This window comes from Mauremys mutica, chromosome 2, assembly GCF_020497125.1.
Source record: "Mauremys mutica isolate MM-2020 ecotype Southern chromosome 2, ASM2049712v1, whole genome shotgun sequence".
Classification (NCBI taxonomy): Eukaryota; Metazoa; Chordata; order Testudines; family Geoemydidae; genus Mauremys; species Mauremys mutica.
The window spans coordinates 15,313,643-15,337,997 of record NC_059073.1 but is presented as its reverse complement, the minus strand read 5'-3'; the positions used below and the strand labels follow the sequence as shown (position 1 = coordinate 15,337,997).

Genomic DNA, 24,355 nt, shown 5'->3' with positions numbered 1-24,355 from the left:
CAGACAGCAAGTGTGAAAAATCGGGACAGGGGGTGGGGGGTAATAGGAGCCAATATAAGAAAAAGACCCCAAAATTGGGGCTGTCCCTATAAAAATTGGGACATCTGCTCACCCTAAGCGAATGGCCCCAAACTAAGCCAAACGAAACAATCGAGTTTTTGCCCTTTAGCAATATAAATTAGGTTGTAGCAACCTAATGACACCACTAGTCTTTGCTTACAGAGTGTGCAGATAGAGATAGGCCTGAACTACAGCATTTGTATTCAGTTGCAAATTGACCAAAGTTTGGTGGGGAGCATTTGGCAACTCCATTCCATGGTGATGTCCACAGTAGAAATGCACAGGTAAAATGGATTAGATTAGACAGAGGCATCCATTAAATAGTTTTGCTTCAGGCCCATCTCCCCTTGAGACCAACGATTAGCAAAAATCACTGATCAAACACCGATGACTTCCTTTATTTCCTGAAGAGCATCTCAGCATGGGACAACACTTTGGAGAATCTGCTCTCCACCCAGATATTTACTCACCTGTTTTTTGGCTGAGCTGGTACAGGAAACATTTGCGCAGATCTGCGTTGTCCCTGAAGGTCAGCTGCAAAAGTGACCCTGATTTTTTCAGCTTCTGCATGAGCCATAGGCCTGGAATGACAATCAACGTGTGGGTTTACCGTATTCGAAATCATCAGACCAAACGCCCCAAAATTTAAGAATCCCTTCCACGGTTATAAAATTGTGACTGAACATTCTAAGGCTAGAAGTGCCAATTGGCCATCAGTACTCTACATTTCTTCTTGTGCTAGTGGCCAGTGGCTAGAAAACCTCAGGGCCATATTGTAGTCTCTGCTTCCATGAGCAGAGAACAGAAGAATCCAGGAGAGCTATGACATTATTGTCCCATGACATTCTTTTACCCCCTTAGTTTTACAGGTACTATACTGCTGATTCCAGAGGCAGCTGTTGATCAGGGAATTCCCTGCCCTTGGGACTCATGCAGCAACAACGTTATTCAGGCAGCAGAGTGGGGGTTGGGAGCTGAGATTCAGTGCACAGGTGGAAGCACGTAGCCTCAGCCCACATGTGCAGGCTTTCCTGATCCGGGAATTCTGAATGCAGCTAAACACAAACCCAAAGCTAAACTCAAGTGATTGGAGATCTGGTGTGACTATTTCCCACAGCGCTGGTTAGTGACACACACAAACACTAGTCGGTACCACTGCCCCATTCACACAATGGTCTCTTACAGGTACTGCTACGCACAAAAGCAAATCGTAGCCTTTTTCATTAACTCTTACCTGTACTAACCAAAGTACTGTTGTTGTACAGGGTCCCTAGGTGAGGCCCAGAGAGGGACAGGAAGGTGTGTAACTTGTTGAGGTAATAGCGAAACCTTGGCCGAGTTAATACTGATCGGATGATGACGTTACCAAGGGAATGACCAATGAAACTGTCGGGAGAGACAAAATGACACACAAACAAAGAACAGTCTATATATTCCTTAGCTTCAAAATGCGTGTGGCAGGCATTGCTCTCTTTTGTTCTATGTGGATTGGCTCTGCCTCCAAACAGATTGTTCATTAGTGCCCTTTAGTCACGTTTTCCCATCTCCTTTATTCTCCATGACATTTCCAGCTCAGCAGCTGCTCTGCCAGGTCTGGACAAAACCAACATCTTCATACACATTGTGACGCCCATTAAGTCTCTGGAAAAACTCCCATTGACATGAAGGCTTTGGATCAGGCCCCATATAATAGAGATGATTCTACTGAACATTACTGTGCCCCATCACATCCAATTAACTGTCAGTGTGTTTTACCTTATCCGGGAGATGGAGAGGTTGTACAACTGGATATGTTGAATAATTTCATCCAGTAATCGGTCAGTCATCGAATCAAAATCAGCAAAAGTATCAGTCTGGTGACAAGAGAATGGTGTCAGCTGATGACATAACTGCCAATGTACTGCATTGCATTGCGATACAAAAAAAACTAGACAAATGATATTTCTGAGGAAAAACACAAGCAATAAAATAAGAACATGTCAAGACTTCTTTATGCACCATAAAGAGGCAAGGGGGAAAAAAAGCATAGATCCAATTTTTCTCATTCGCTAGGTCCCCTGGAAGTTGCATTTCTCTTCCAAAAAGTGACTGTGTAAAAGCAGCTTCAAGGAGTTCCACGTTTATTGTCTCTCAGTGATTCCATATGAAATATGCTCAGTTTGCAAGCAAACAGATTTGATATTTCCCCTCCTCAGGGCTAATGCTGCAAACTCACTCAGGCTGGTTCCTTCCTTCTCATACATCATTAACAGTAATGAAGGATCTACAGGCTAAATTCTGCCCATATTGACATTTGTGGAAGCCGACTGCCATCAGGGGCTTACATGGGTGTAACTAGTTGTAACATAGTGAGCAAGTCTGTTGATGATGCAGAAGGAGGAATATATTCCAGCTCATGCTCTCCAAGCTGCATTGGCTCAGCAGGGCTAACAGGAGTAAAGGCATACAAACTCATTTTAGTCTCTAAAAGGGACATGACTCTGAACACACAAAGTGATCAGATTTCTTGAGTGATAATCCCCTTTTTACATAGTCATTTTATGTAGTAGAACCACACTGTAAGGATCACAGTAACGACACACAAGTTGCTTAGGCCAATATTATTAGACTCAAGTTCATAGAGTGACCTGAGTTTCGATCAGAGGGGACTGCAGATGTTCAACCCCTCTGAATATCAGCCCACTTATGTAAGAGACCAAGCATATCTCTACATGTAAGATATGGCACTAGCACAGCTGCAGGTGTCCTGCTGTAGCACTTCAGGCTATGTCTACACTAACGAGTGGTGGCAGCTATGTCGGCAGGAGAGCATCTCCTGCTGACAGCACTGTCCACACCAGTGCTTTTGTCAGTGAAACTTCTGTCAGTCAGAGGTGTGCTGACAAAAGTGCTAGTGTAGACAAAACATAAAGTGTAGACGCTACCTATACCAATAGGAGGGGTTCTCCAGTCAGCGTAGGTAATTCCCAAGAGGTGGTAGCTAGGAAGAGTTCTTCAGTCTCCCTATCACTATCTACACCAGGGGTTAGGTCAGTGTAACTATGTTTCTCAGGGGCGTGGATTTTTCACAGCCCTGAGAGACGCAGCTATATTGATGGAAGTTCCTACAATAGACCAGTCCCAACTTTAGCATTTAGGATTTAGTGGATTATCATGCTAGACTAGTCTATAGTATTATAAACTGACCCTAACAAATTTATCAAAAAAAAGTTATGCTGCTCTCACACAATACCATGTGGTGTTCGACAGTTAATCAGTAGCATGATGAGTATCAGCAGGGTATTTAAGTTATTTATTGCCCCTGGCAATACTGCCATTTGTGATTCAACAAAACAAACTATAAATTGTCTAGTCTACAGAACTGCAGGAGAGTATTCTTGTTTAGAACTGTGTCAGGACTCTAAATCAAATTCAAAACTAATGAGATGCCAGGGAAACAATCATCAAGTGTTGGAACAGATATTTAGGGAAAACATATCTAGTAATTAATGCTTCTGTGACAAAATTCATCTCACTAATTGCAGCTCTTGCAAAGGAGAACATGAGCGTCTCCTATTTCCAGTGCTGCCTTAAAATAAATGTTCTCATAAACTAAATACAGTCAACTAACCTCCTGCCTGTTTGTTTTGTCTGCATCGATAATTAATGATTTCCTCCTAAGCTCATTATCTTGAATCTTGTGGGTTATTTAGAAGTGGAAAAATACCACCCCAAGTGTAAGTCCTAGACACAACACACACAGAGTCCTCCTATTTCACTCATCTGTGTTTCCATCCCTCAATATCACTTCAGTGCCTTTCCAAATGACATAGATTCACATTTTTCCCTGTAAGGCAAAATTTGGCTAGACAGCTCGCACTGCGGATCTATTACAGTCTCCATATGGCTCTCTGTTGCAGGGAGGAAAGAGGATATGGCGGCTAAAAGCACAGCGGAAGGAGTCAAGAGTTCAGTTCCTAGTTCTGCCGTGCACTTGCTCTGTGACCTGCGGCAAGCTGCTTGCTTTGCTGTGCTCTGGTTTCCCACACTATAAAATGAGGGTAATACTGCCTCACCACACATGCTGAACAACAGTAGACGGAGGTGCTGTAAAGCTGAACTCTTTCATGTTTGTAAAGTGCACTGAGAGCCTTTGTCAAACGGGCAAAATATTATCCTCATGAATGTTACTTTCCATGCATTCTGTATTCCGAGAATGGCTACTGACATCAACAGGAACTTGAACAAGGTGAGAACACAGGTTGTTCAGTTGCAACCTGCCTTTGGATAAGAGATCTGCACTGCAAACCAAATTGGAACATTTTGCCCTAAAGTTTCCCGGTAGAACAGATGAATGCTTTTGACTGGACACTGAAATCCTTGCTCTGTTTATGAATGTGGCCCTTTACGTAACTAAATATGCTGCATCACATGCATGTAGGGCAGAGCACAGAGTTCATTTCTGCTGCTCTGCATTGCACAGGCAATGGATTAGCTTTCCTGGAGGGCATTTCTTTATCATACGAGCAAATAAATCACAATATACTACACAAAGGAAACAACTGTTTGATGCCTTAGCTGAAACCAGCAGTACCAACTCCCCCAAGCAGACCATAGCATCCTTCTGAGCACTTAGAATTAACATCACCAGGCTGGCTGTTTTCTTTTTGTTCTGCATGATTTTGCATATCATACAATAGATGGATGTATCAGACTGTTGTACATGCCATTTAACATGATGTTTTTAATTATCTCCTTTCCGAGGGTCTGATCCTTGCCCCACTGATGCCAATGGACAGTTTACTACTAACTTCAGTGGCAATAGGATCAGGCCAGCAACAGCTGCCTTCCAATGGGGAAAAGTACCATTGATTTGAATGGGATCTGATGCAGGATACCCAGGCTAAATCCTGCACCCCTCACAAAACTCCCAATGGGCCTTTCCCCAAAGATGTGTAGGTGTTGGCCCTAAGCCTTTGAAATGTACAATTCCTGATATCTGCTCTGCCAGGGCTAAGTTTCAGTGACTTCAATGGGACTGAGTGAAATGTAAAGGGGGGCAGAAACTGGCCCTATATTACCTGGTTTCTTTCAGACATTAGGAAGTCCAGCTTTCCACCAGGGAGTCCCAGTTCTATAAAAGTCTTTACCAGTCGCAGGTCTGCGCTGTTCCCTAAAAAGAAACAGCCCTTGATAAGAGATTTCATTTCACAGTAGGGTAAAGACGACAGATTCTGTTCACTATGTTCTTTTCAGATCTCAACACTGTCCCTGGAGTTGTCGCGGGAAGTGCGGCTGTGACTGTCGGCTCACTACGTTATGGTTAGCCCCGACACAGCCATGCAGGGGAGCAGCAGTGGGACAGGAATCCCAACAAACTTTGCAGCCGCCTGAGGGCTCTCTAGATCTTAGCTGCAGGTGCTTCAGATGTTCCCCAGGAAGTGAAGGGATGGGAACTGGCAGGGAGTAGGAATCCCGATACCTCTGCCATTTCACCCCCCTATTAGCTGGCCAGCAGAGATGGGGGAATAAGCTGCTCTTTTAAGAGTGACGGCAAATAACTCCCTTTCATTCCCAAGCAGAACAGGGGAGACCGAGGACACATTGTGACTCCAAGGGGTGAGTCTGAGGCACAGTGTATCCCCTTTGGCGCTGTGCCCGAACACTGTGACGTGCACACAATCCAGCCTTCCTGTGTCTTTGCTTGCTGCATATACAGTGAACAATACTCACCTTCCCCAGAGCCAGCCACCTTCTCTCCTTCAGTGACAGCATTTAAACCAAGGGTTTTTTCCCACTGGATGATATTTTGCTAAATGATCGGACGTTTGTGAAATGCCAAGGAAGGGGCTGACAATTTTACTGGGTTTAGGGGGCACAAATCTGTCAAAATTCTCCATTTTGTAACAAAAAGCGTTTGTGGAGTAAATGTTAGAATTTCTGCTCAGATCCTTTCCAGCAACATTAGACAGACCAACATACTACAGGCCAGATCCTTGGCTGGTGTAAGTGACACCCATGGACTATGCTGTTATACCAGCTGCGGATCTCAACATCTGTATTTTTTAATATGAATACACTCCATGAGGCAATTCCACACAGCATCTCTCTCAGGCCTTACCATCCAGTCCATGGACACAGACAACCAGGTGAATTCCATCTTCCAAATTTTCTTCCTCTTCCTCTGGTGGAAAATATGGGATATCAGAAGCTAGTACAGATAAGTCACTGTACAGAAATCCTTCAATCTTCAGTTCTTTTTTAAACTTTTCTTTGGCCTGATAAAAACTGGAGAATACACTAATTAATCACACAGAGAACTGAATGTTCAACAGTAAAACCTTTAAACTAGGAATGAGCACTTGCAATGCATTCCCTTGGCAACTTTGCAGGTGAAGGCCTGCATACTCTGTCCTACGGGTTAGGGTGACTAAGGGAGGTCAGGGTGGGCGGGTAGATAGCCTGTGATTCAAAAGGGAGTGAGCTACCTCTCATGGGAGAGATCCTCCCAGTGGTACCTCACCTGCTAGAGTCCAAAGCGGGTTTGCTGCTAAGAACCTTCTGGTCACCCTAACAGGGAGAATCAGGACTGGCAAGGCTACGTAGCTGTATTGCAGAATATGTGGTGTCCAGATCTACCCAGCATGGCTCATAGACAGACATTAACAAACAAATCTAAGCTAAACAGACAAAGAGTCGACCTCCTTCTCCTACTCCCTCAGACAGTTGCACAAATGGATGCAAATTTGTATCCCAGGAAAAGGGATAGTAGCTTTGACCTAGGCTACGTCTTCACTACCCGCCGTATCGGCGGGTAGCAATCGATTTCTCAGGGATCGATCTATCGCGTCTCATCTAGACGCGATAGATCGATCCCCAAATGAGCTCCTGTTGACTCCGGAACTCCACCAACCCGAACGGCGGTAGCGGAGTCGACATGGGGAGCCGCGGACTTCGATCCCGTGCCGTGAGGACGGTAGGTAATTCGATCTAAGATACTTCGACTTCAGCTACGCTATTCACGTAGCTGAAGTTGCGTATCTTAGATCGATTTCCCCCCGTAGTGTAGACCAGCCCCCAGACACGAACCAGCTAAGAGCAGGTAAGTGCCCCTCCAGCTAGACTAACATTTCCTAGTTCTGGGGCCTACGGTTTGGCCCTTAAGTCCACACTGAACAGCCGCTGAACGGAGCGGGAGATGCTCAGCATCTCTGAGAATCAGGCCACACGTGGAAGCGCCTAAGGTGATGTCCCACAGCCAAGCTGGGACACATCCGCTTCAGTCTTGGGGCAAGACTGTGACCATCCTATTCACTGAGGAGCACTTACTCACACAAGTAATCCTACTGAAGTCAGTGGGGTGCTCAGAAACTTCTGCTTGCCAAAAAGTTAGGAAGGGGGTCACAATCTAAGTCTTATGCTATGGGATTTAAGGCCCTGGATTCAGCAAAGCACTTAAGCACTGCTTGGCTGACCAGAGAAGGAATTAAGCATGTGCTTAACTTTAAGCACAAACTTAAGGGCTTTGTCGAATCTGGGCCTAAAAGCCTGACAACCATGGTTCACCTGGAGAAGGAGACGACAGAAGAGACAGCTATAAAGCCAGAGAGTGCAGTATAATACATAACAGTAAACCCTGCCACTATGTGGCTCCAAAATTAAACAGAAGGTTAGAGAGTTTGATGAACGACCTAAACAAAGTCAGGAATCAGAGCACACCCCCTTTAAGAGTCTAGCCCTTATCCGCCTCAGTGTTTTAAGATAACTGCCCGTGCGCCCGTATTCTCCCAGCACAGCACAGGACACAAAACGTAACGGAAACCTCTGTGATGTGCTGCGTATTGAGGTGTCAGCTAGGCAATCAACGCAAAATATCCTGAAGTAAGGGGACAGGAAAGATGGGCTAATGCAGGAGACTGCGATTCAGGGGTCTGAGTTCCCAGCAATGCTACAGAGTCCCTGCAAGACCCTGGGCAAATTGCTTAGTCTCTCTATGCCTCAGTTCCTCATCTGTACAATGGGGGTTATGTTACAGCCCATTTCCCATCCTTTGTCTGTCTGGAATAGTTATACTGTAAACTCATCAAGGTGGGGATTGGCTCTTAATGTGCATTGGCACAGCGACTAGCACAGTGGGGACCTGACCTCAGCTGGGGTCTCTAGGTGTGACTGGAGCACTAATAAAGAAAGCCATTAGACAGTCTTACCTAAGCATCCTTTCATTGGCCTCTTCCTCCACATCATCTGAACTGCAGGAGACAATGCCGAAGGAGCCTAATGGCTGCCGTGTGATGGGGAAAGCAGCCTGCTTTGAAGAGAAGCCAACCACGGCAGGAGTCTCTTTGAGCACTGAAGAAAAGGGAAGACACGTGGCTGTGCAAGACACAGACAGGTTAACCACCTCAACGGCCTTTCGACTCTCCAGTGCCAACCCCTCTGTGACAACAGAGTGAAAGCCAGTGCTGCCATTAGCCACAAGCCGACGCTCCACCCTGTCTGGTTCCTGAGGATATTCGGCACAATAAGGTCCGGGAGCAGAATCTACCAGTGCAGATGCGTCATCGAGTTCAATTTCTTGTAAGCCCTGCATTTCTTCACATGACATCATGGTTTCACTGGCAACGGGGCTACCACACTCTCCTCTCGTTGAACCAAATTCAGTCGATGTCTCTGATGAGGCTGGAACAGTGTAGCAAAAATCTGGTACCTGGCTCAGGCCACGTGAGAAATCCTCGACGTCTGGTGTGCTAACACTGGAATAAAAGTCTTGACCTATTTTCAACCTTTCGGGTACAGGTTTAAGTGCATCTTTCAGATCCTCACTACATGCACCGCACTGCACGCTACTACGGTCCGAGTATGTGGTGACGCTCAGTGTTTCCAAGCTGCACTCTTCGTTTCTCTGCACTGCCTGGCATTCAGAGGTATCCCATCTGTGCTGCTTTAGTTTGACAGGTTGTCCTGCATATTCCAAACTGCAATCTCTTTCTGCCAAACCTTCCTTATCTTCCACTTCTTCTGGTAGCTCAGCGCTGCTGTTACCTCGTTTGACAGCAGCGCTAGGATGCTCTCCTGTGGCGATGTCTGGTTCTGACCGCTCACTTTCCCTGGCAGTCTGGTAGTCAGAAAAGTTTCCTGCTATTTCTATGCTTCTGCACGTCACTTCCATGTAGCTTTTCAAGGGCCCTTCTGCAACTTCCAAGATTGCTTTATCGCATTTGGAAACATCTACCGTGTCTGTGGGCTCCTCTGGGCTGCTGATTTGTGGCGCAGAAACGGACTTGGTCAGCTTTGTAAGTTCTACTTCCCGCTCTTCTTCCTCAAATGGCAATGAGCTAATTGATGTCAGCGATGCTTGGATCCCACTGGGCAAGCTTGTATTGCTTTCTGTTTGCCCACCCTCTAGGGAGTTTCTGTGTATGGTGTGCCTCCGGACCAGCTGCTGCAGCATCTCACGGTCACTGGGCAGCTCCAAAGCCCGGCTACGCGCATCGGACCAAGCCACCGAACTGGGTTCACTTTCAATGCCCGAGTCGGATATTATTGACGAAGATCTCTTTATGACCCCTGACGTCAGGGTAAACTCTTCGCATTCCTCGACTCCTTGCTCCTTCACAAATGACTTCACCTCCAGGGCATCTTTTGTTGTCTGGGTTAATAAATCCAAAGTACTGATTGGTAACGCTTTCAAAACTGGTAACAGAGCCTTGTTGTCTTGATCCACTGGTTTTTCAGGACTGTTTAGTTCATTTAATGCAAGTTCATCTGAAGTGAGACTATTTTCACAATTATCAGTTTTAGCTGCTTTACTTAACTCAGTGCTGTGTAAGAGGCCACTAGTTCCGCTGTCACCCAGAGCACTAATGATTAATGTGGGTTCACTTTTGTGGGAATCCTTATTGCTAGGTTTCATATCCACGCATGTAACACCTATAGCAAGTCTATCGTCTTTTAATGAAATATCCACTGATGTTTGGAAGTCTTCGGCTTTGTGTTTTAAAAGGCCTGATTCCAAGCCAGAAACAATTTCCTTACTTGAAACTGATGTATTTTCATGGGATACATCCGTTTTCCTCTGGACTTCCCTTTTGACTGTACAAGCCTGAGATGTGGAGTGCTGAGTCAAAGCTTTAGCCATATAAGGATCAAGTGAAATATCGCTGTAGATACAGGAGGCATTCCCATTTATTTTATCTGTATGTATTAACAGAGTATCTTTCCTGAAATCTCCCTTTGCTAATGCAATGTCATCATTTGATGCAAGAGCCTCCTTGTTGTTTATTAAGTCCATTTGTGTACCGTTCATCTCAGGAACCTCAAAAGCTGGGAAAACATCCACACTTTGACCTGAAAGGGGAAAAAAAAGTTCATGGCCTATACAAGGAATCAAAATATTTGTAGGTGATTATACACACACACACCCTCTCACGTACACACCGTACATATACATGCCTGATCAACATTCTTTAAGCTGCATTCACTGTTAACTGTTATGCTCGCTACATGGTTAAACTAAAATCACTTAGAGCTGTGAGTGCTAAGTACCTCCCCAAATCAGGCAACTTGGATGTCCTAAAACTAGTGGATGCTCTTGGAAATTCAGCCCTATATTATTACAGTGTGACAAATTGCAACACGGATAGTTTTAAAAAAAAATATTCCTGTTGTAAAAAGTCGAGGAAAACTGAGAATTACAGATATCTTTTTGTAAAATAAAACCACAGATCTTAGTACCTTACAAAAAAAAGTATTAGTGCCAATAAATAGCTTCCTTTATAACCTCTCTAGATTTCATGTTCCAGTAAGTTAAAGATGAAATATTTTATAAAGGATTTTCCTACCACTAGATGTCACTCTAATAATGAAAACCACCACCTTATTTTCCCTCAATGGCGGAAATGAAAGCTCCAGGGGGGTTGGTTTCAGATTTTACCTCCAGTTCTTGGAATTAAACTGTTAATCTTAAAAAAACAACAGAAACACCTCATAGAAAGAAACAGTCTAAGTAACAGGGAGTGTATATATTGTAATCTACTAGGGTGACCACATGTCCCGATTTTATAGGGACAGTCATTGGGTCTTTTTCTTATATAGGCTCCTATTACCCCCCACCCCCATCCCGATTTTTCACATTTGCTGTCCGGCCACCCTATAATCTACTGAAACAACACGGGACATTAGGTACCATAAGCAGAATCATTCACATCATGTTGAAACCTGACCAGAAAACATGCCCCAACTCTAGTGAGAAGTTCCATAGGATCGTTAGTGACCAAAAGTAATAGGGAAAACCTTGGTTTTATGCCTCATTTTAAAGATGGGACCTGGAACAACCACAGAGCCCTCTAACACCACACTGGAGGACTGGTTCAGGACCGTCTAAGGGTATGTGAACCTACCGATCCACCCACACCACTCCTTGCAATCTCCTGGGAGCAGCCCTGCCCTTGCATTGCCTGTGAGATGCGCTGAGGGCACAGCCCGAGGGGCATTACTCACTTTTGTAAGGGAAGTCGACATATCTGTCTTCAAAAATCACAGGGACTGTGTTCCCATCCCCGTCAATGTCCAGGCATTCAGCCGGCAGAGGGGGCATGCTGGTGAGGTACTCGGAATTCCGAACTTCCGTAGAAATCTGGCTGTGACTTTGGATCCTGAGAGCAAGACACAGAGGGAATCAATGAGTTACTGTTCAGCCTCGCCAGCATTCACCTCATCTAGTCAGCAAAACAGATTGAGTATGACCAAAGCACTGGGCAATGCTTTGAAATACAGGTGCCTAAAATTAGGTGTCTACGTCCATATTTAGGCAGTACGCAAATGGGCTAGTCTTCAGAAGTGCTGAGCAACCACATCCACAGGAGGGGAGAGTGCTGTGGAGAAAACAGGAGGGAGGTGTTTGGCACCTGGCAGGACGGGACCCAGCCATGCTGAACAGGATAAAACATTAGTACTGTACACTACATTACTTATATTGAGCCTGTCTGCTGAGCTGAGTGGATTTGCAAGGAGCCTTTTCTTGTGGTGCCTCCACACCCTTGCAGCCCTTTGCGCTCTTCTTACTGCTGCAGTGTCTCCTCCTTTCTAGCAACTCCTGGGGAGCAAGCCACCCCAAAAGGGACAGAGGTGACTGGGGAAAAGGCAGGGTCGTGCTCCCTCTTGGATATACAGAGAGAGGGGTGCACACTGTGACATCACAAGGGATGCTTCCTGTGTATGCCCCATAACAGCAGAGAGGATTATGCATCACTCCCTTATAGAGCTTCCCCTGGGTGGTGTGGCGCTGTACCAGTTCCCTGGCAGGGCTGTAGCTAAGTGATGCAACTGAGCCCATTATGGGCCTGGTTTACTGAGGTGCTTATTATCCATGACTCTCATTGACCTCAGCTGGAATTGTGGACACTCAACGCTCTGGAAAATCAGTTCCAAATATCTCCATGTGATGGAATCGGAGTCCCCGCATAGCTTCTCACAGGAATCACTAGAGAAATTGACCCGACTCCATTTGTTCAGAACTTGGTGCCTACTCAGGTTCTCCTAGAAACGATGGCTTCGAGAAAGGCACTCTGTCTCCTAAGAGCTCACGACCCAGCAGCTAGAAGGCTGGTATCTTCTTTTCAAGGTGTGCAGTCTGCCTTCCTATGTATTATGTCACCGACGGCGCTGTGTGGGATGCGATGCCATGTGTTCCCTTGTGATATTCAGGATACAGGTGTTCTGACAGCTGTAACCAAATTGCCTTGTTCCTCTCAGTATCATCCCTATAACTGTTTTAATGTTAATTTAACCTATTCTTAAAATTTAACTTTAAAAAACTCTCAATGAAAAAACATGAGAGAAAATAGACTTATTACAAAGCGTAGTGAAATTTTAAACTGTGGGTGTAGGCAAACAATGGCAAAGGCTTCCATATGCTCTCTGAGGAGCTGGTCCTCATGGGAAGTTTGCCTCTAAGGACTGCAGGCGCAGGCCCGTGGATTGCATTGCATTGTGATGAGGGATGCAATGAAAAGGAGAGATTCTGTGCACCATCTCCTGAGAGATGCAGCACAGGGGGAAGAAGGCTTTATGCCATATTTGCACTGCCTGAGTTCCAGCGTTACCGTAAGTACTGATAAAAGGGACATAACTATAAGCGCCAACCACTCCACTACGGAAGTATTATACACATGGAAATGGTGCCGATGGTACTGATGCATTTATAAGTACAAGTGCAAGTACTTTCAACTCCTGTATTCCCGGCAAGACCCCTCTCCCCCACCACACACACACACGGAGGCTCCCAGCTGTCCATTGCAGTGACCAGTCAGAAGAGAAAGGGGTGGAGCTGCCACTCTCCTTGACTAGTGCAACCGCAGGGCCAATGTAAAAAAGCTCTGGCAGCCAGAACTCAGATCTGAAGCTCCCAAGCCAGGGCTGTGGATTCTGGGGGCCAGCCAGAATCTGTGACAGTTGGGAGGAATGTGACTGTTTCACAAAATGAGTTTGAAAAAGTATCTGCAGATAAAAAAAAAAGTGACATGCTTTAAGAACCTTTAAACTGTATTTAAATACAAATGCTAAGTATGGAAGATTTAAAGTGCTTACCTACAAGTATGTGGAATACTTCAAAATATGCACTTAAATACAAACATACTTAAGTACTCAGGGACACTCTGGGATTCTGCCTGCAGCAGAGACTGGTGTGGCCCATGGAGTCAGTCTGCAAAGCTCCAAGGGCCATTCTAGTTTGTGGCAATGTCACTCAGCTGCCTATTGCCTGCTCTGCAGCCCAGAATCCACCATAGTGCAGAGTGCTATGTGCACACCCCCTTCCACCCAAGATCTGCGCCCTCCTGCTCTAAGCACAACCCTGGCACAATTCTTCCACCAGGGGGCAGTGCACAACCATGTACTGCTCTTATGTCAGAAGAATTTCCCCCCATCCTGCAGAGGGCCCTTGTCAGTCCTCTCTTGAAACTCTGGGGTGAAGAACTGGCCCAGAAATAGCTAGTGACCAGGGGCGGCTCTACGAATTTGGCCGCCCCAAGCAGTCATGCGCGGGAGGTGCCCCGGAACCCCGGGAGCAGCGGACCTCCCGCAGGCATGAGAGCGGAGGGTCCGCTGGTCGCGCGGCTCGGCTGGACCTCCCGCAGCTGCGGAGGGTTCGCTGGTCGTGCGGCTCCAGTGGAGCTTCCGCAGGCACGCCTGCGGGAGGTCTAGCCGAGCCGCGCGACCAGCGAACCGTCCGCAGTCATGCCTGCGGGAGGTCCACTGGAGCCGCGGGCCGAGCGCCCCCTCCGCAGTCATGCCTGCGGCAGGTCCGCTGCTCCCGGGGTTCTGGTGGACCTCCCGGAGACATGACTGCGGGAGGTCCGCCGGACCCGCCTGCTGCCCCTGCCGGCAAATGCCGCCCCACGCGCGTGCTTGCCGCGCTGGGGTCTGGAGCCGGCCCTGCTAGTGACTATTATACTCTTCCTGCTCCAGAGCTGAATGACATAATAACTGCCAGGGGAAGCGGAGAACAGGCAAAATACAACCAATACAACTACCAGAGAGCTGGGGTGGAGGATTAGAAGCAACTGAGACAAAATGTCTCAGGGGTTTTCCATATAAAGCTTTGGGGCATGGCAAGCCAGGGTGTTAATCTAGGGCACACTAACCTGCCACGCACGGAGTGGCACTAGGAAGACCCTTCTGCTCAGCACTCTCTTCCTTCGCCACATAACTTAATGATTGCTTCATGCCCAGAATCATGGAAATGGATCTCCCTGCTATCATCTCTCATATAACTGTGGATGTTCTCATTATCCAGATAAATACCTAATTCTTGTTGGAATCATATACAATTTTGAGCCTTGGTTAGATCTTGTGGCAGTGAGTTCCACAAATTAGTGATGCATTGTGAACAAAAGTATTTCATTTTGTCACTTATACATGTGGTGGCTTTTCAGTTTTGCTGAATGTCCCCTTGCCAAAATTCTTCCCAGTCAAGTGGGAAAGCATATTTCAAATGTGAGATTATTTTATTTGGATCTTTCTTTAGCAAGTCTATGTATTCTAACAAATAGAGATGAAGACAACACAAGCTTTCAAGAGATGGCATTAGCTGGAAGCAATATGGGACAGGTTCCACAGAACAGGGCTGGTGCAGAAGTGCACACATTTCAGATTTCTGTCAGGGAAACACAGTTCATCACCAGGTAATAAGTGTGCCATGTACACAGTTCATCACTTTGTACATGGCACGGAGAAGAAATGGATCATGCTAACTCAAACAACAGGCTTGTAAACATATTATTCAATTCTCATGCTAATGCAGGATATCTCCGTATCCCAGACAAGTGCCCTCTCGTGCCTGACATTTCCCCTTCAATTTTACTTTGGCTGTTTCACAATTATTTGGGTCCAACTGTTCAACTATAAATCCTGTCAAGTATCGGAGGGGTAGTCATGTTAGTCTGGATCTGTAAAAAGCAACAAAGAGTCCTGTGGCACCTTATAGACTAACCAATGTATTGGAGCATTTGTCTGACGAAGTGGGTATTCACCCACGAAAGCTTATGCTCCAATAGGTCTGTTAGTCTATAAGGTGCCAGAGGACTCTTTGTCGCTTTTTTCATAAATCCTGGTTTGCCAGAAGCTGGGAATGGGCGACAGGGGTTGGATCACTTGATGATTACCTGTTCCGTTCATTCCCTCTGAAGCACCTGACATTGGTCACAGTCAGAAGATAGGATACTGGGCTAGATGGACCTTTGTTCTGACCCAGTATGGCCATTCTTATGTTCTGGTAGAATAATTAAATAAAAGGGCCCACAAACTTGACAGCCATCCAGACTTAAGCAGGGCATGTGCAGTAGCTACCTGGTTCCCCTTGCTAGCACACACAGCCATGTCCTTGATTTTTAGAGTGAATTGCTGCCCCATTCAATTTAGTGACAAAACTCCCATTGACTTCAATGGGGCCAAGATTTTACGGTCAGTGTTTGAAAGTAACATGTGTATGCATTCCTTTTCGGCACTGAAATCTGTGCCACATGCAGCAGTAAGAGAAACAATGAAGTCAGTAGCAGAATTCCATGCAATAGTCTGTATTTAACTTAGGAATCATCACGTCCGTGCTAATATCAGAAATAGTATACTTAAGACTTAAATCCTGACAGACAAAGCACTGTTTATTGCTGGGAATCAGGAGACTAGGGTTACTCCTTCTCATAACACAAAGTACCAGGGGCCACCAAATGAAATTAATAGGCAGCAGTTTTAAAACAAACAAAAGGAAGTATTTTTTTTTACACAATGCACAGTCAATCTGTGGAACTCCTTGCCAGAGGATGTTGTGAAGGCCAAGAATATAACAGGTTTCAAGAAATAACTAGATAAATTCATGGATGATAGGAACATCGATGGCTATTAGCCAGGATGGGCAGGGATGATGTCCCTAGTCTCTGTTTCCCAGAAGCTGGGAACGGGAGACAGGGGATGGATCACTTGATGATTACCTGTTCTGTTCATTCCCTCTGGGGCACCTGGCATTGGCTACTGTTGGAGGACAGAACACTGGGCTAGATGGACCTCTGGTCTGAGCCAGAATGGCTGTTCTTACATTCTTATGTTCTCCCTCAAGGGTGCTGATATAGCAGGAAGCTATAGTCTATATTTGGGGTGCCATATGAGAGAATGAGCTGAACGGTCACGTCTGGGGCCCCTCTGGCCATGTCTCCTTCACAGATGAGCACTACCCACTTTCGTAGGCTGGACTGGACTTATACAACCATCCACCCAAGCACTACTGAGGTTGTGGCTGCCTTGAGCTGTTCCTCTTTACAATGTGGTAGACTGTGCACTGCATCTGTCCCCATGTCTCTCGTTACAGCTTTGAAGAGGGCACCATTATATGGAATCCTCCTCTATGGCCCTGCATGCTGGCACAATCTGTGGCACCATCCGTAAACCATTTCTGAAGGACATGTCTCCAGTCTGATACATTCCAGCAATGGGGGCTTCACAGTCCCCCTGGCCAATCTGTCTCACTGCAGAACTCTTCTAAAACCACAACATTTTCACTAATCTTTAATCTAACTCGTTCCTGCTGTACAATAGCATCAGCCCAGAGCGTCTGCTTTTTGACTCACTTGATTAATGAAAATAACTGCCCCCTGCTCCATCGCTAACATCCCTGATCATGTATGCGAGCAGATATTTCCTCCTCTTAGCCTGGTTTTCTGCAGAATGAGCCTAGCCCTCCCTTAACATTTCCCCAGACAGTGCCTAATTTCCTCATCTTTTATTATTTTTGTTGCTTTCCTCTCAACTCTCCTCTAAATGAGCTAAGGAGTGGAATCCTGCCTGCAGCCACCTCCAGGTAACCCAGATGAAGGCAGCAGGGTTGTTCAGGTGTAACCAAGGGCAGAATTTGTCTCTAAGTATTTTAAAAATCATGGGGGGTCCCAATTCTGTTCCCCCGTTGGGGCTTAACCTGAAGCGTCAAGCAGAGGGAAATAATTACCTTGCTTGTTATGCATAACACACTCCTTTGAATACAGCCCAGTACCAGATTTATTTTCTCTGACAGCCTTCCATTGCTAATTCTCCTGCAATTTATCATCCACTCTGAGTCCCACTATTACCAGCACCAACCCAGCATTCTGCCCGTTCTGAGCTGTCAGCTTCTGAACTGCGTCACCCAGCTCCAGCGCTTATGTTCAAGGATTTGTGTTAACCACTGATGAATGGTTCATGGCTCTGTCCCGTCTGCCTTCCCAGATCCTCCCAGCGCTACCATGGCTGCACCCAAGAGAGTTTCACCCACTTGGGGACAGAGGGGAGGAGAAAAGAGTTTTTATGACCTTTTGGCGCTTGCTGCCACCTCAGTGCAGGATTTCAGCCTCCATCATGCTTTAGACCACAAGCCTTAAAAAACCCACCTGCCAATCACAGGTGTCTGAAGATTACAACTCTCTGAGGCCAGATCTGGATCTTGCATTGTGTAATTTTTTACCTTGACTTCAGTGGATTTACACTGCAGTAAGATTAAAATAGACTCGATGCCTTCTGTATGGAGTACAAATGCCCACTGAAGATTAAGGAGGAAGGGCATGGATTTGCATCGGAAAGGATAACGTGGTGGCATGGGGTCTGGTTTTAAGAGACCACATGCTTGCGGGGCCCAAGTGCCAGGGATGGGAGATGTAAGGAATTACTTACAGGCTTTCCTGAAAGGTCAGCACAGCTAGCTTTTGGTGCTCAGCATAAAAGAATGCTTCTGAGAATCTTCTTACCTGGGTATGAAACACAAAGGTTACACGTTAAAGCCTTTTAAAGACACCGAGTGCATGCAAGCCTGCTCCAGCTGCTTTGCACCACTCTGGTGACACAAGAAAGCTAGGAACCCAGGTTGCTCAGCCAATTCAGCTGGTTTTCTGCTTTGTTTTGCTGGAAGCAGCCAGTGTGTCAGGGTGAATATGGCCTGAGATGTTCAAAGCCTCTTAGGATTGAAAACACAGCCCTTGGAAATATTTCGGAATCTGTTCCAATGTACCTGCTGTTTCTTTGTTTAGAAGCAGCACATCTGTTGAATTTAAGAGTTCTCTCTGCAGCTTTAAAACTAGGGTTGCTAATTCCCTTCCCCAGCAGCTGACATGGCAGTAGAGCAGTTACTAAATGAGGAAAGTCAATAATCAATGGTATCTTTTGCACAAAGATATACAGTAACTCCCATTCTTACACATGAACACAGAGAGGAAGAAACCCTACATTATCAGAAACACATACATGCGTGGCATGAAATCTGCAAATTCAAGTTTTCCAAAGTTTTGCATGGACATTAGAGAGAACAATTAAGCAATGGACAATCGATTGCGAAATAGTTGCAGGTTTGAAATGATTTGCAGAGCACTTGGTATGAAAACATACACTCCTAAAAAACTCGGTACTGCTATCTGCTCAGAAATAAGCTTTGACTTTCTAAGCACTCCAACAAGATATGTAATCAAATCAATTAAGACTCTAGCCCTTATGTTACTGCTGTTATTTGTAAAATACAGCATCGTAGAATGGCAGCAGAAAGCATGCAAACAAAATTACAACATTCCCCGAAACCTCCAAACTGTGTTCTGACAAATGGCCTTTCTAAAATAATCGATTAGCAACGCTTGAAAAAGGCTGTTTAATAATAATAATACCTTACGTCTGAGGCTCTCATGCAGCCAGGTAAGCAATACCACACACATTTTAAAGAAAACTGAGCACGTACAGGTCAAGTAACTTGCCAAAGAACCCCAGTTCCCTGCTCCAGCCATTAGACATGCTGCTTCTTCAGCTTAGGTGCTATGTTGAAGGTACCTCCTGCTTCCTATATGTTTCGCTCTGAAGGAGTCAGATAATAAAGAAAGTCCTGATCTGAAGCACTGCATTTGAGCACGTGCTTCCCTAAGCAGGCAAGTAGCCCCACTGACATCAATGTTAAAGTTAAGCACACGCTTAAGTGGGGCTTTAGTGCATTCAGCATAATCAGATAGGCAGCAGCCAAATGGTAATATGTGCGTGTGTGCATGTGTGTGAGAATGTGTGTGAGATAATTAAGGGGAGGGAATGTACTGGCTGCTTATGTATAAAGAGATAATAAAAGAAACCGAACTGTATTTCCAGTGGCAGCTGTGTTAAAGGAGTTATGAAGGATACATTTTTCAATTATTTGACCCTGTGATGATTCTGTTTTTTCAGATGAATTTCCACATTTTGTGACAATCCAGGCACCATGGGAAATCAAACCTTTACCACAACTGACTAACTTGGTATTTTGATATTTAAAATGTGCTCAGTTTTCTGTACAGTACCAGTGTTCTATAAAGGCCAGGTCTTCTTTTCCATTGTGGTTGAGGGTTTTCCAAACTTTAGGTCCACAATATCCGGGATCTACCCAAAAGCCAGGACACTGATAAGGCGGCAAGGGATGGTCAGAGGTACAGTCCTGAAATGCAGCTCTTGTAAAGGACAGTAGCCTGTTTGTAATCCATGTCACTAAGGCCTCAGATTCAAACCCACACCAAGGCCCTGACCCAGCGAGCTAAATGGGAGGACCTCTGTACTGATGAAGTCTAAGAGACATGGATCTGCCCAGGCAGAACAACTTATAGTCTTGGGGCTAAAATACATAGCTAACTCAGTTTGCAAACTGCTCAAAGAAAAGACCTTCCCTTTATACTTGTCTGAGAAGTGCCTAGCACAATTCTGGTGCTATCGTAACAACAACAACTTAATGATTATTGTTAGCAGGCCTCACCAAGGAATGTAGTTTGTACCGAGAATCTATGAAGTTGCTGAAACAAAATTATAAAAGCAGACCCTGGTTTCCCTGTTTCATCATCTCTTGTAGATTGTGAAGCCCTTCCTGGATCTCTCAGAGCTATGCATTCCAAGCTCCAACATGCCCTCCTCTTGGCATGATGCTATCCAGCTGGAAAGCTGGCTACCACTGCCAGGTGAAGACAAGACAGGTTACAAGGTCCCTACTTGCTCCTATTTGTTGAACTGACAACTAGGATTTGATAGTTGAAGGAATTATTTTAAACCTGCTATTTGCTAGGCATAAAATCCCCCCCGTGCAGAGAGCCGGCCCAGTGACTTAGGCATCACTTAAGTGGTAGACAGGCTTTGGGCTGGTTCTCTGCCTGGGGGTGAATTTCACACAGTAACTCTAATTAAGGCATACTCTGGATGCAGCTTTGATCTCTTCCTATCAGGTTGTTATTGCCATTGCTGAATGAATTGTTTAGCATTACCCTTAGTGTATGATGCTCCTGAGTAAGATAGGCTGTGACTTCTGGATGGAGTGTCACCGTCTCCAGGAACTGGGTCCATAGTGCCAAAAGGTGGGAGCAAAGCCAGGCGAGGTCCTTGCTTATCTGCTCTGCTATCTTCTCTGGACTGTTCAACATCTGGAGGGGGAGAAGGATGTTTGGAGGTTAGGTCAGTGGCATTAATTAGGACATTAGATTAAGTCCCCCTTTTTAAAAAAAAAGCATGATCCTTGACTCAGAACTGGGCTGACGCTGTTTTCTTATCAATTATTTTATCCCAGATCAGGCAGTTACTATAGAATTATTTCAACACATGTATTTTAGCACAAATTAAGATGGAGACATAAGGGAAGTGTGGGGAGTGGGCACAATCCAGCTGTAGCCAATATTTTCCATTGCAGGTAAAAAGTAAATGACTGCAGCCAATTGGCTGTTGGTTCTAGAATATCCACTAGATGGTGCTGCTTACTCTGGAATACGAAATGATGCTCCCTCTTCTGTAGACTTGGTGATGCCTTTTGATTAGAATAAAATCTCTTTCACACAGGTCACACCACAGCACTAGCTGGGTGAGGTTTTTTTATAAAGTCTAATGCCCAGAACAGTATGAAAAAAATTCAAAAATTCCTTCACACAACAAAAAAAAAACTAGGGGTCACCTAATGAAATTCATAGGCAGCAGGTTAAAAAACAAACAAAAGGAAGTACTTCTTCACACAATGCACAGTCAACCTGTGGAACTCATTGCCAGGGGATATTGTGAAAACCAAAAGTATAACTGAGTTCAAAAAAGAATTAGATAAGTTGACGGAGGATAGGTCCATCAATGGCCATTAGCCAAAATGGTCAAGGAAGGAGCCCCATGCTCGAGGTGTCCCGAAATCTCCAACTGCCAGAAGCATCTGGCACTGGCCACCGTCAGAAACAGGATACTGATCTAGCTGGACCTTGGTGGTCTGAGCCAATATGGCCATTCTTATGTTCTTAAGTGTATTTTCTCCTTTCTCTACTGCACTTGAACAAGAGTGAGAAACAGATACAAGGCTATAGAGTTCTCTTTTATAATTCTACTGGTATTTATGCACTCCAACCTCTATAGCATATAATAGCAGTAGAATCCACAGAAAGTAATTACGTTTTATGGTAAATGTGTTAGTAAAGCCCTACTACAACGGGGCGCTGATCTATGGCTGGAGTCCCTAGGTAATACAAATTATTAACAATAATAATAATAATATAAGTTATCCCTTAAAAAAACTAAACAAAACAAACCAACAAAGTCTCTTTGCCGGTCACAGTCCCTTTTCACCATAGCACCTCAATGAATCCTGAGTTCCTGCTTGATTTTTACCCAGTCCTTCCCAGGCAATCTCCCAAGGCTAGTGGCACTGAAATCTAAATCACAATTAAAAGGAAATCCTTGGGTGCGTATGTGCGTGTGTGTAACAGTGGGTATCCTGATTGTACTTACACTGCCCTCACTGCTCTGCTGTATTCCTGACTCTGCAATCTGTTCGGTGTGGGCAACCTTCTGTACCAATTCAAATAGTGAAATCAAAGGGGCCTACGGGGTGGAGGCATCTGCCCCCCCCCACACACCCCGGTGCTCTTTGCGGGATCAGGCCCTTATTTTGTATAACTAGTCCCCCTTGCTTAGAAGAAGAAATAACTTGCACTGTCAGCAATGCTGTTTACTTTTAATTTTAAACATTAGCAACTAAGTTATTGCATCCATTGTAAAGGAAGGCCTGGAGAGCAAGCTTCACCCAGGGTTATTAAATAGCATGATGATTATTTTTCCAGCTCATTTGCTCTTAACCTTTTCAGCTGGCTTGAGATAACTGAAAGGTCAGAGTCAAGCTCTAATTGTGATGTTCTTGCTGTATAACAACAGTGGGTCATACAAACCGAGAGCTAGGCAGGTGTCAGAGAAATCCTGAGAGGTAGCCATTCCAGTTTGTTTTAGGTACTCAGCACTTCTCAGGATTCAGCCCATGGGTAGGGCTAAGAAGGACCCTCCAATTCCAAATCCCTCCCAATTAATCTGAATTCTGCAATATTCATTCATGAATTTGGGACTTCCAGAGGAGCCCAGGGAAGTCTGGAATCCACTGTGTTATTGCCCGACATTCACAAAATCATGAGTCATTGCTGAAATCATACCGTTGCCTTAAAAATCAGATTTTGTAAAATAACAATGAACGTTGTGGTTCTTTTATTTGCCTTCTAGTTTCTGAACCTTCAGGGTGCACTTGGGTCATATTTTCAAACTTTTCTCTGCAACCAGGAGGGTTAGACTCACATCACAGACCGTGACATCTCACTCAGTTACCTCTTCCTTGAGCCCAATAACTTGTGTTTACCTAAAGCACAGCTTCTGGAAATACATCCGGTCTTGATCTGACATCAAGAGATAGATAATCTACTACTTCCCTTGATAGTTTGTTCCAAAGGCTAATTACCCTCACTGTAAAAAAATAAAATCGTATGTCTTATTGCTAAGTGGAATTTGTCTGGTTTTGGCTTCCACCCATTGGTTCCTGTTTTGCCTTTCTCCACAACATTAAAGAGCCCTTTAGTTCCCAACATTTTCTCCCCAGGAAGGAATTTATACACTGTAATCAAAGTCAGGTCTCAATCTTCTTGTTGATAAACTGAACAGATTGAGAGTTATGTCTCTCACTAAAAGGCATTTTTTCCAGCCCTCAAATAATGTTTGTGGCTCTTTCCTGCACCATCTCTCATTTTTCAACATCCTTTCCAAAATGTGGACACCAGAACTGCATGCAGTAGTCCAGTATTGGTCTCACCAATGCTGTGTTCAGAGAGGTAAAATCACCTCCTTACACCAACTCACTAATTCCCCATTTATATGCCTGTTTAACTTTAGGCACCCATCTTTGACAATTTGGTCCTATATACCTGGCACTCAATCAGCAGCAGACCACATATTATAACCCAGGAGTCGGTAGCTCCCAGTCCCATTTAACTAAGCTGATCTTTGGGGCTGTTCCTAGGGATGGAGTCAGGCCTTGTTAAAACAGTCCAGCCAGTGATTTGATGGCAATGAAGGAAGCGCCATATGCATTTGCAGTCACAGTGCAAGAAACGTTTGTTCGACTGGTTGCTGACACTGAACTCGCTTCTCTCAAGTGAGTTGTCTCCGTGAGTTTGGAAACTGTGTGAATGTATTGATTCTGCTAAAGAAAATACCTGCAGCTCTGTACAAAGTTGAGATAGCGTATCTTCCACAGCTAGCTCCGCTGCGGGCACAAAAAGAAAAACCAAGTTTGAGAAGAGCAGAAGTGACACATTAACTCATAACTGTCATTCAACACTCGACGCTCCACCCTCCATTGGCAAGAGTCTCCTTGGCTCTGCACCCAAGATCTCTGCTCAAGAGCCCCTCTCTTTCCTTAGTGGTCAAATCCTGCTCACTCTACTCCAGCAGCTACCCGCGGTGAAGTTCAATGGGACACTTGCTTCAAAAAAGCATGCAGGATTTGGCTCTCCCTATATGGGACTCCCAGTGG

The 24,355-nt window shown here is 45.1% G+C and overlaps 1 protein-coding gene across 8 annotated transcripts in view; it reads right to left on the bottom strand.

Moving 5' to 3' along the window:
- Window positions 1-24,355, bottom strand: part of FAM135B (family with sequence similarity 135 member B) — a 355,587-nt gene that overhangs the window by 6,446 nt on the left and 324,786 nt on the right. For all 8 annotated transcript variants that reach the window (XM_045008177.1, XM_045008178.1, XM_045008174.1 and 5 more), the window contains 10 exons: window positions 24,036-24,085; window positions 20,805-20,960; window positions 18,229-18,302; window positions 11,539-11,693; window positions 8,247-10,386; window positions 6,161-6,327; window positions 5,121-5,212; window positions 1,816-1,913; window positions 1,295-1,446; window positions 531-641 (listed from right to left, as the gene is read on the bottom strand). In XM_045008177.1, the coding sequence (XP_044864112.1) occupies window positions 531-641; window positions 1,295-1,446; window positions 1,816-1,913; window positions 5,121-5,212; window positions 6,161-6,327; window positions 8,247-10,386; window positions 11,539-11,693; window positions 18,229-18,302; window positions 20,805-20,960; window positions 24,036-24,085 (3,195 nt within the window). The remainder of the gene's footprint in view (window positions 1-530; window positions 642-1,294; window positions 1,447-1,815; window positions 1,914-5,120; window positions 5,213-6,160; window positions 6,328-8,246; window positions 10,387-11,538; window positions 11,694-18,228; window positions 18,303-20,804; window positions 20,961-24,035; window positions 24,086-24,355) is intronic.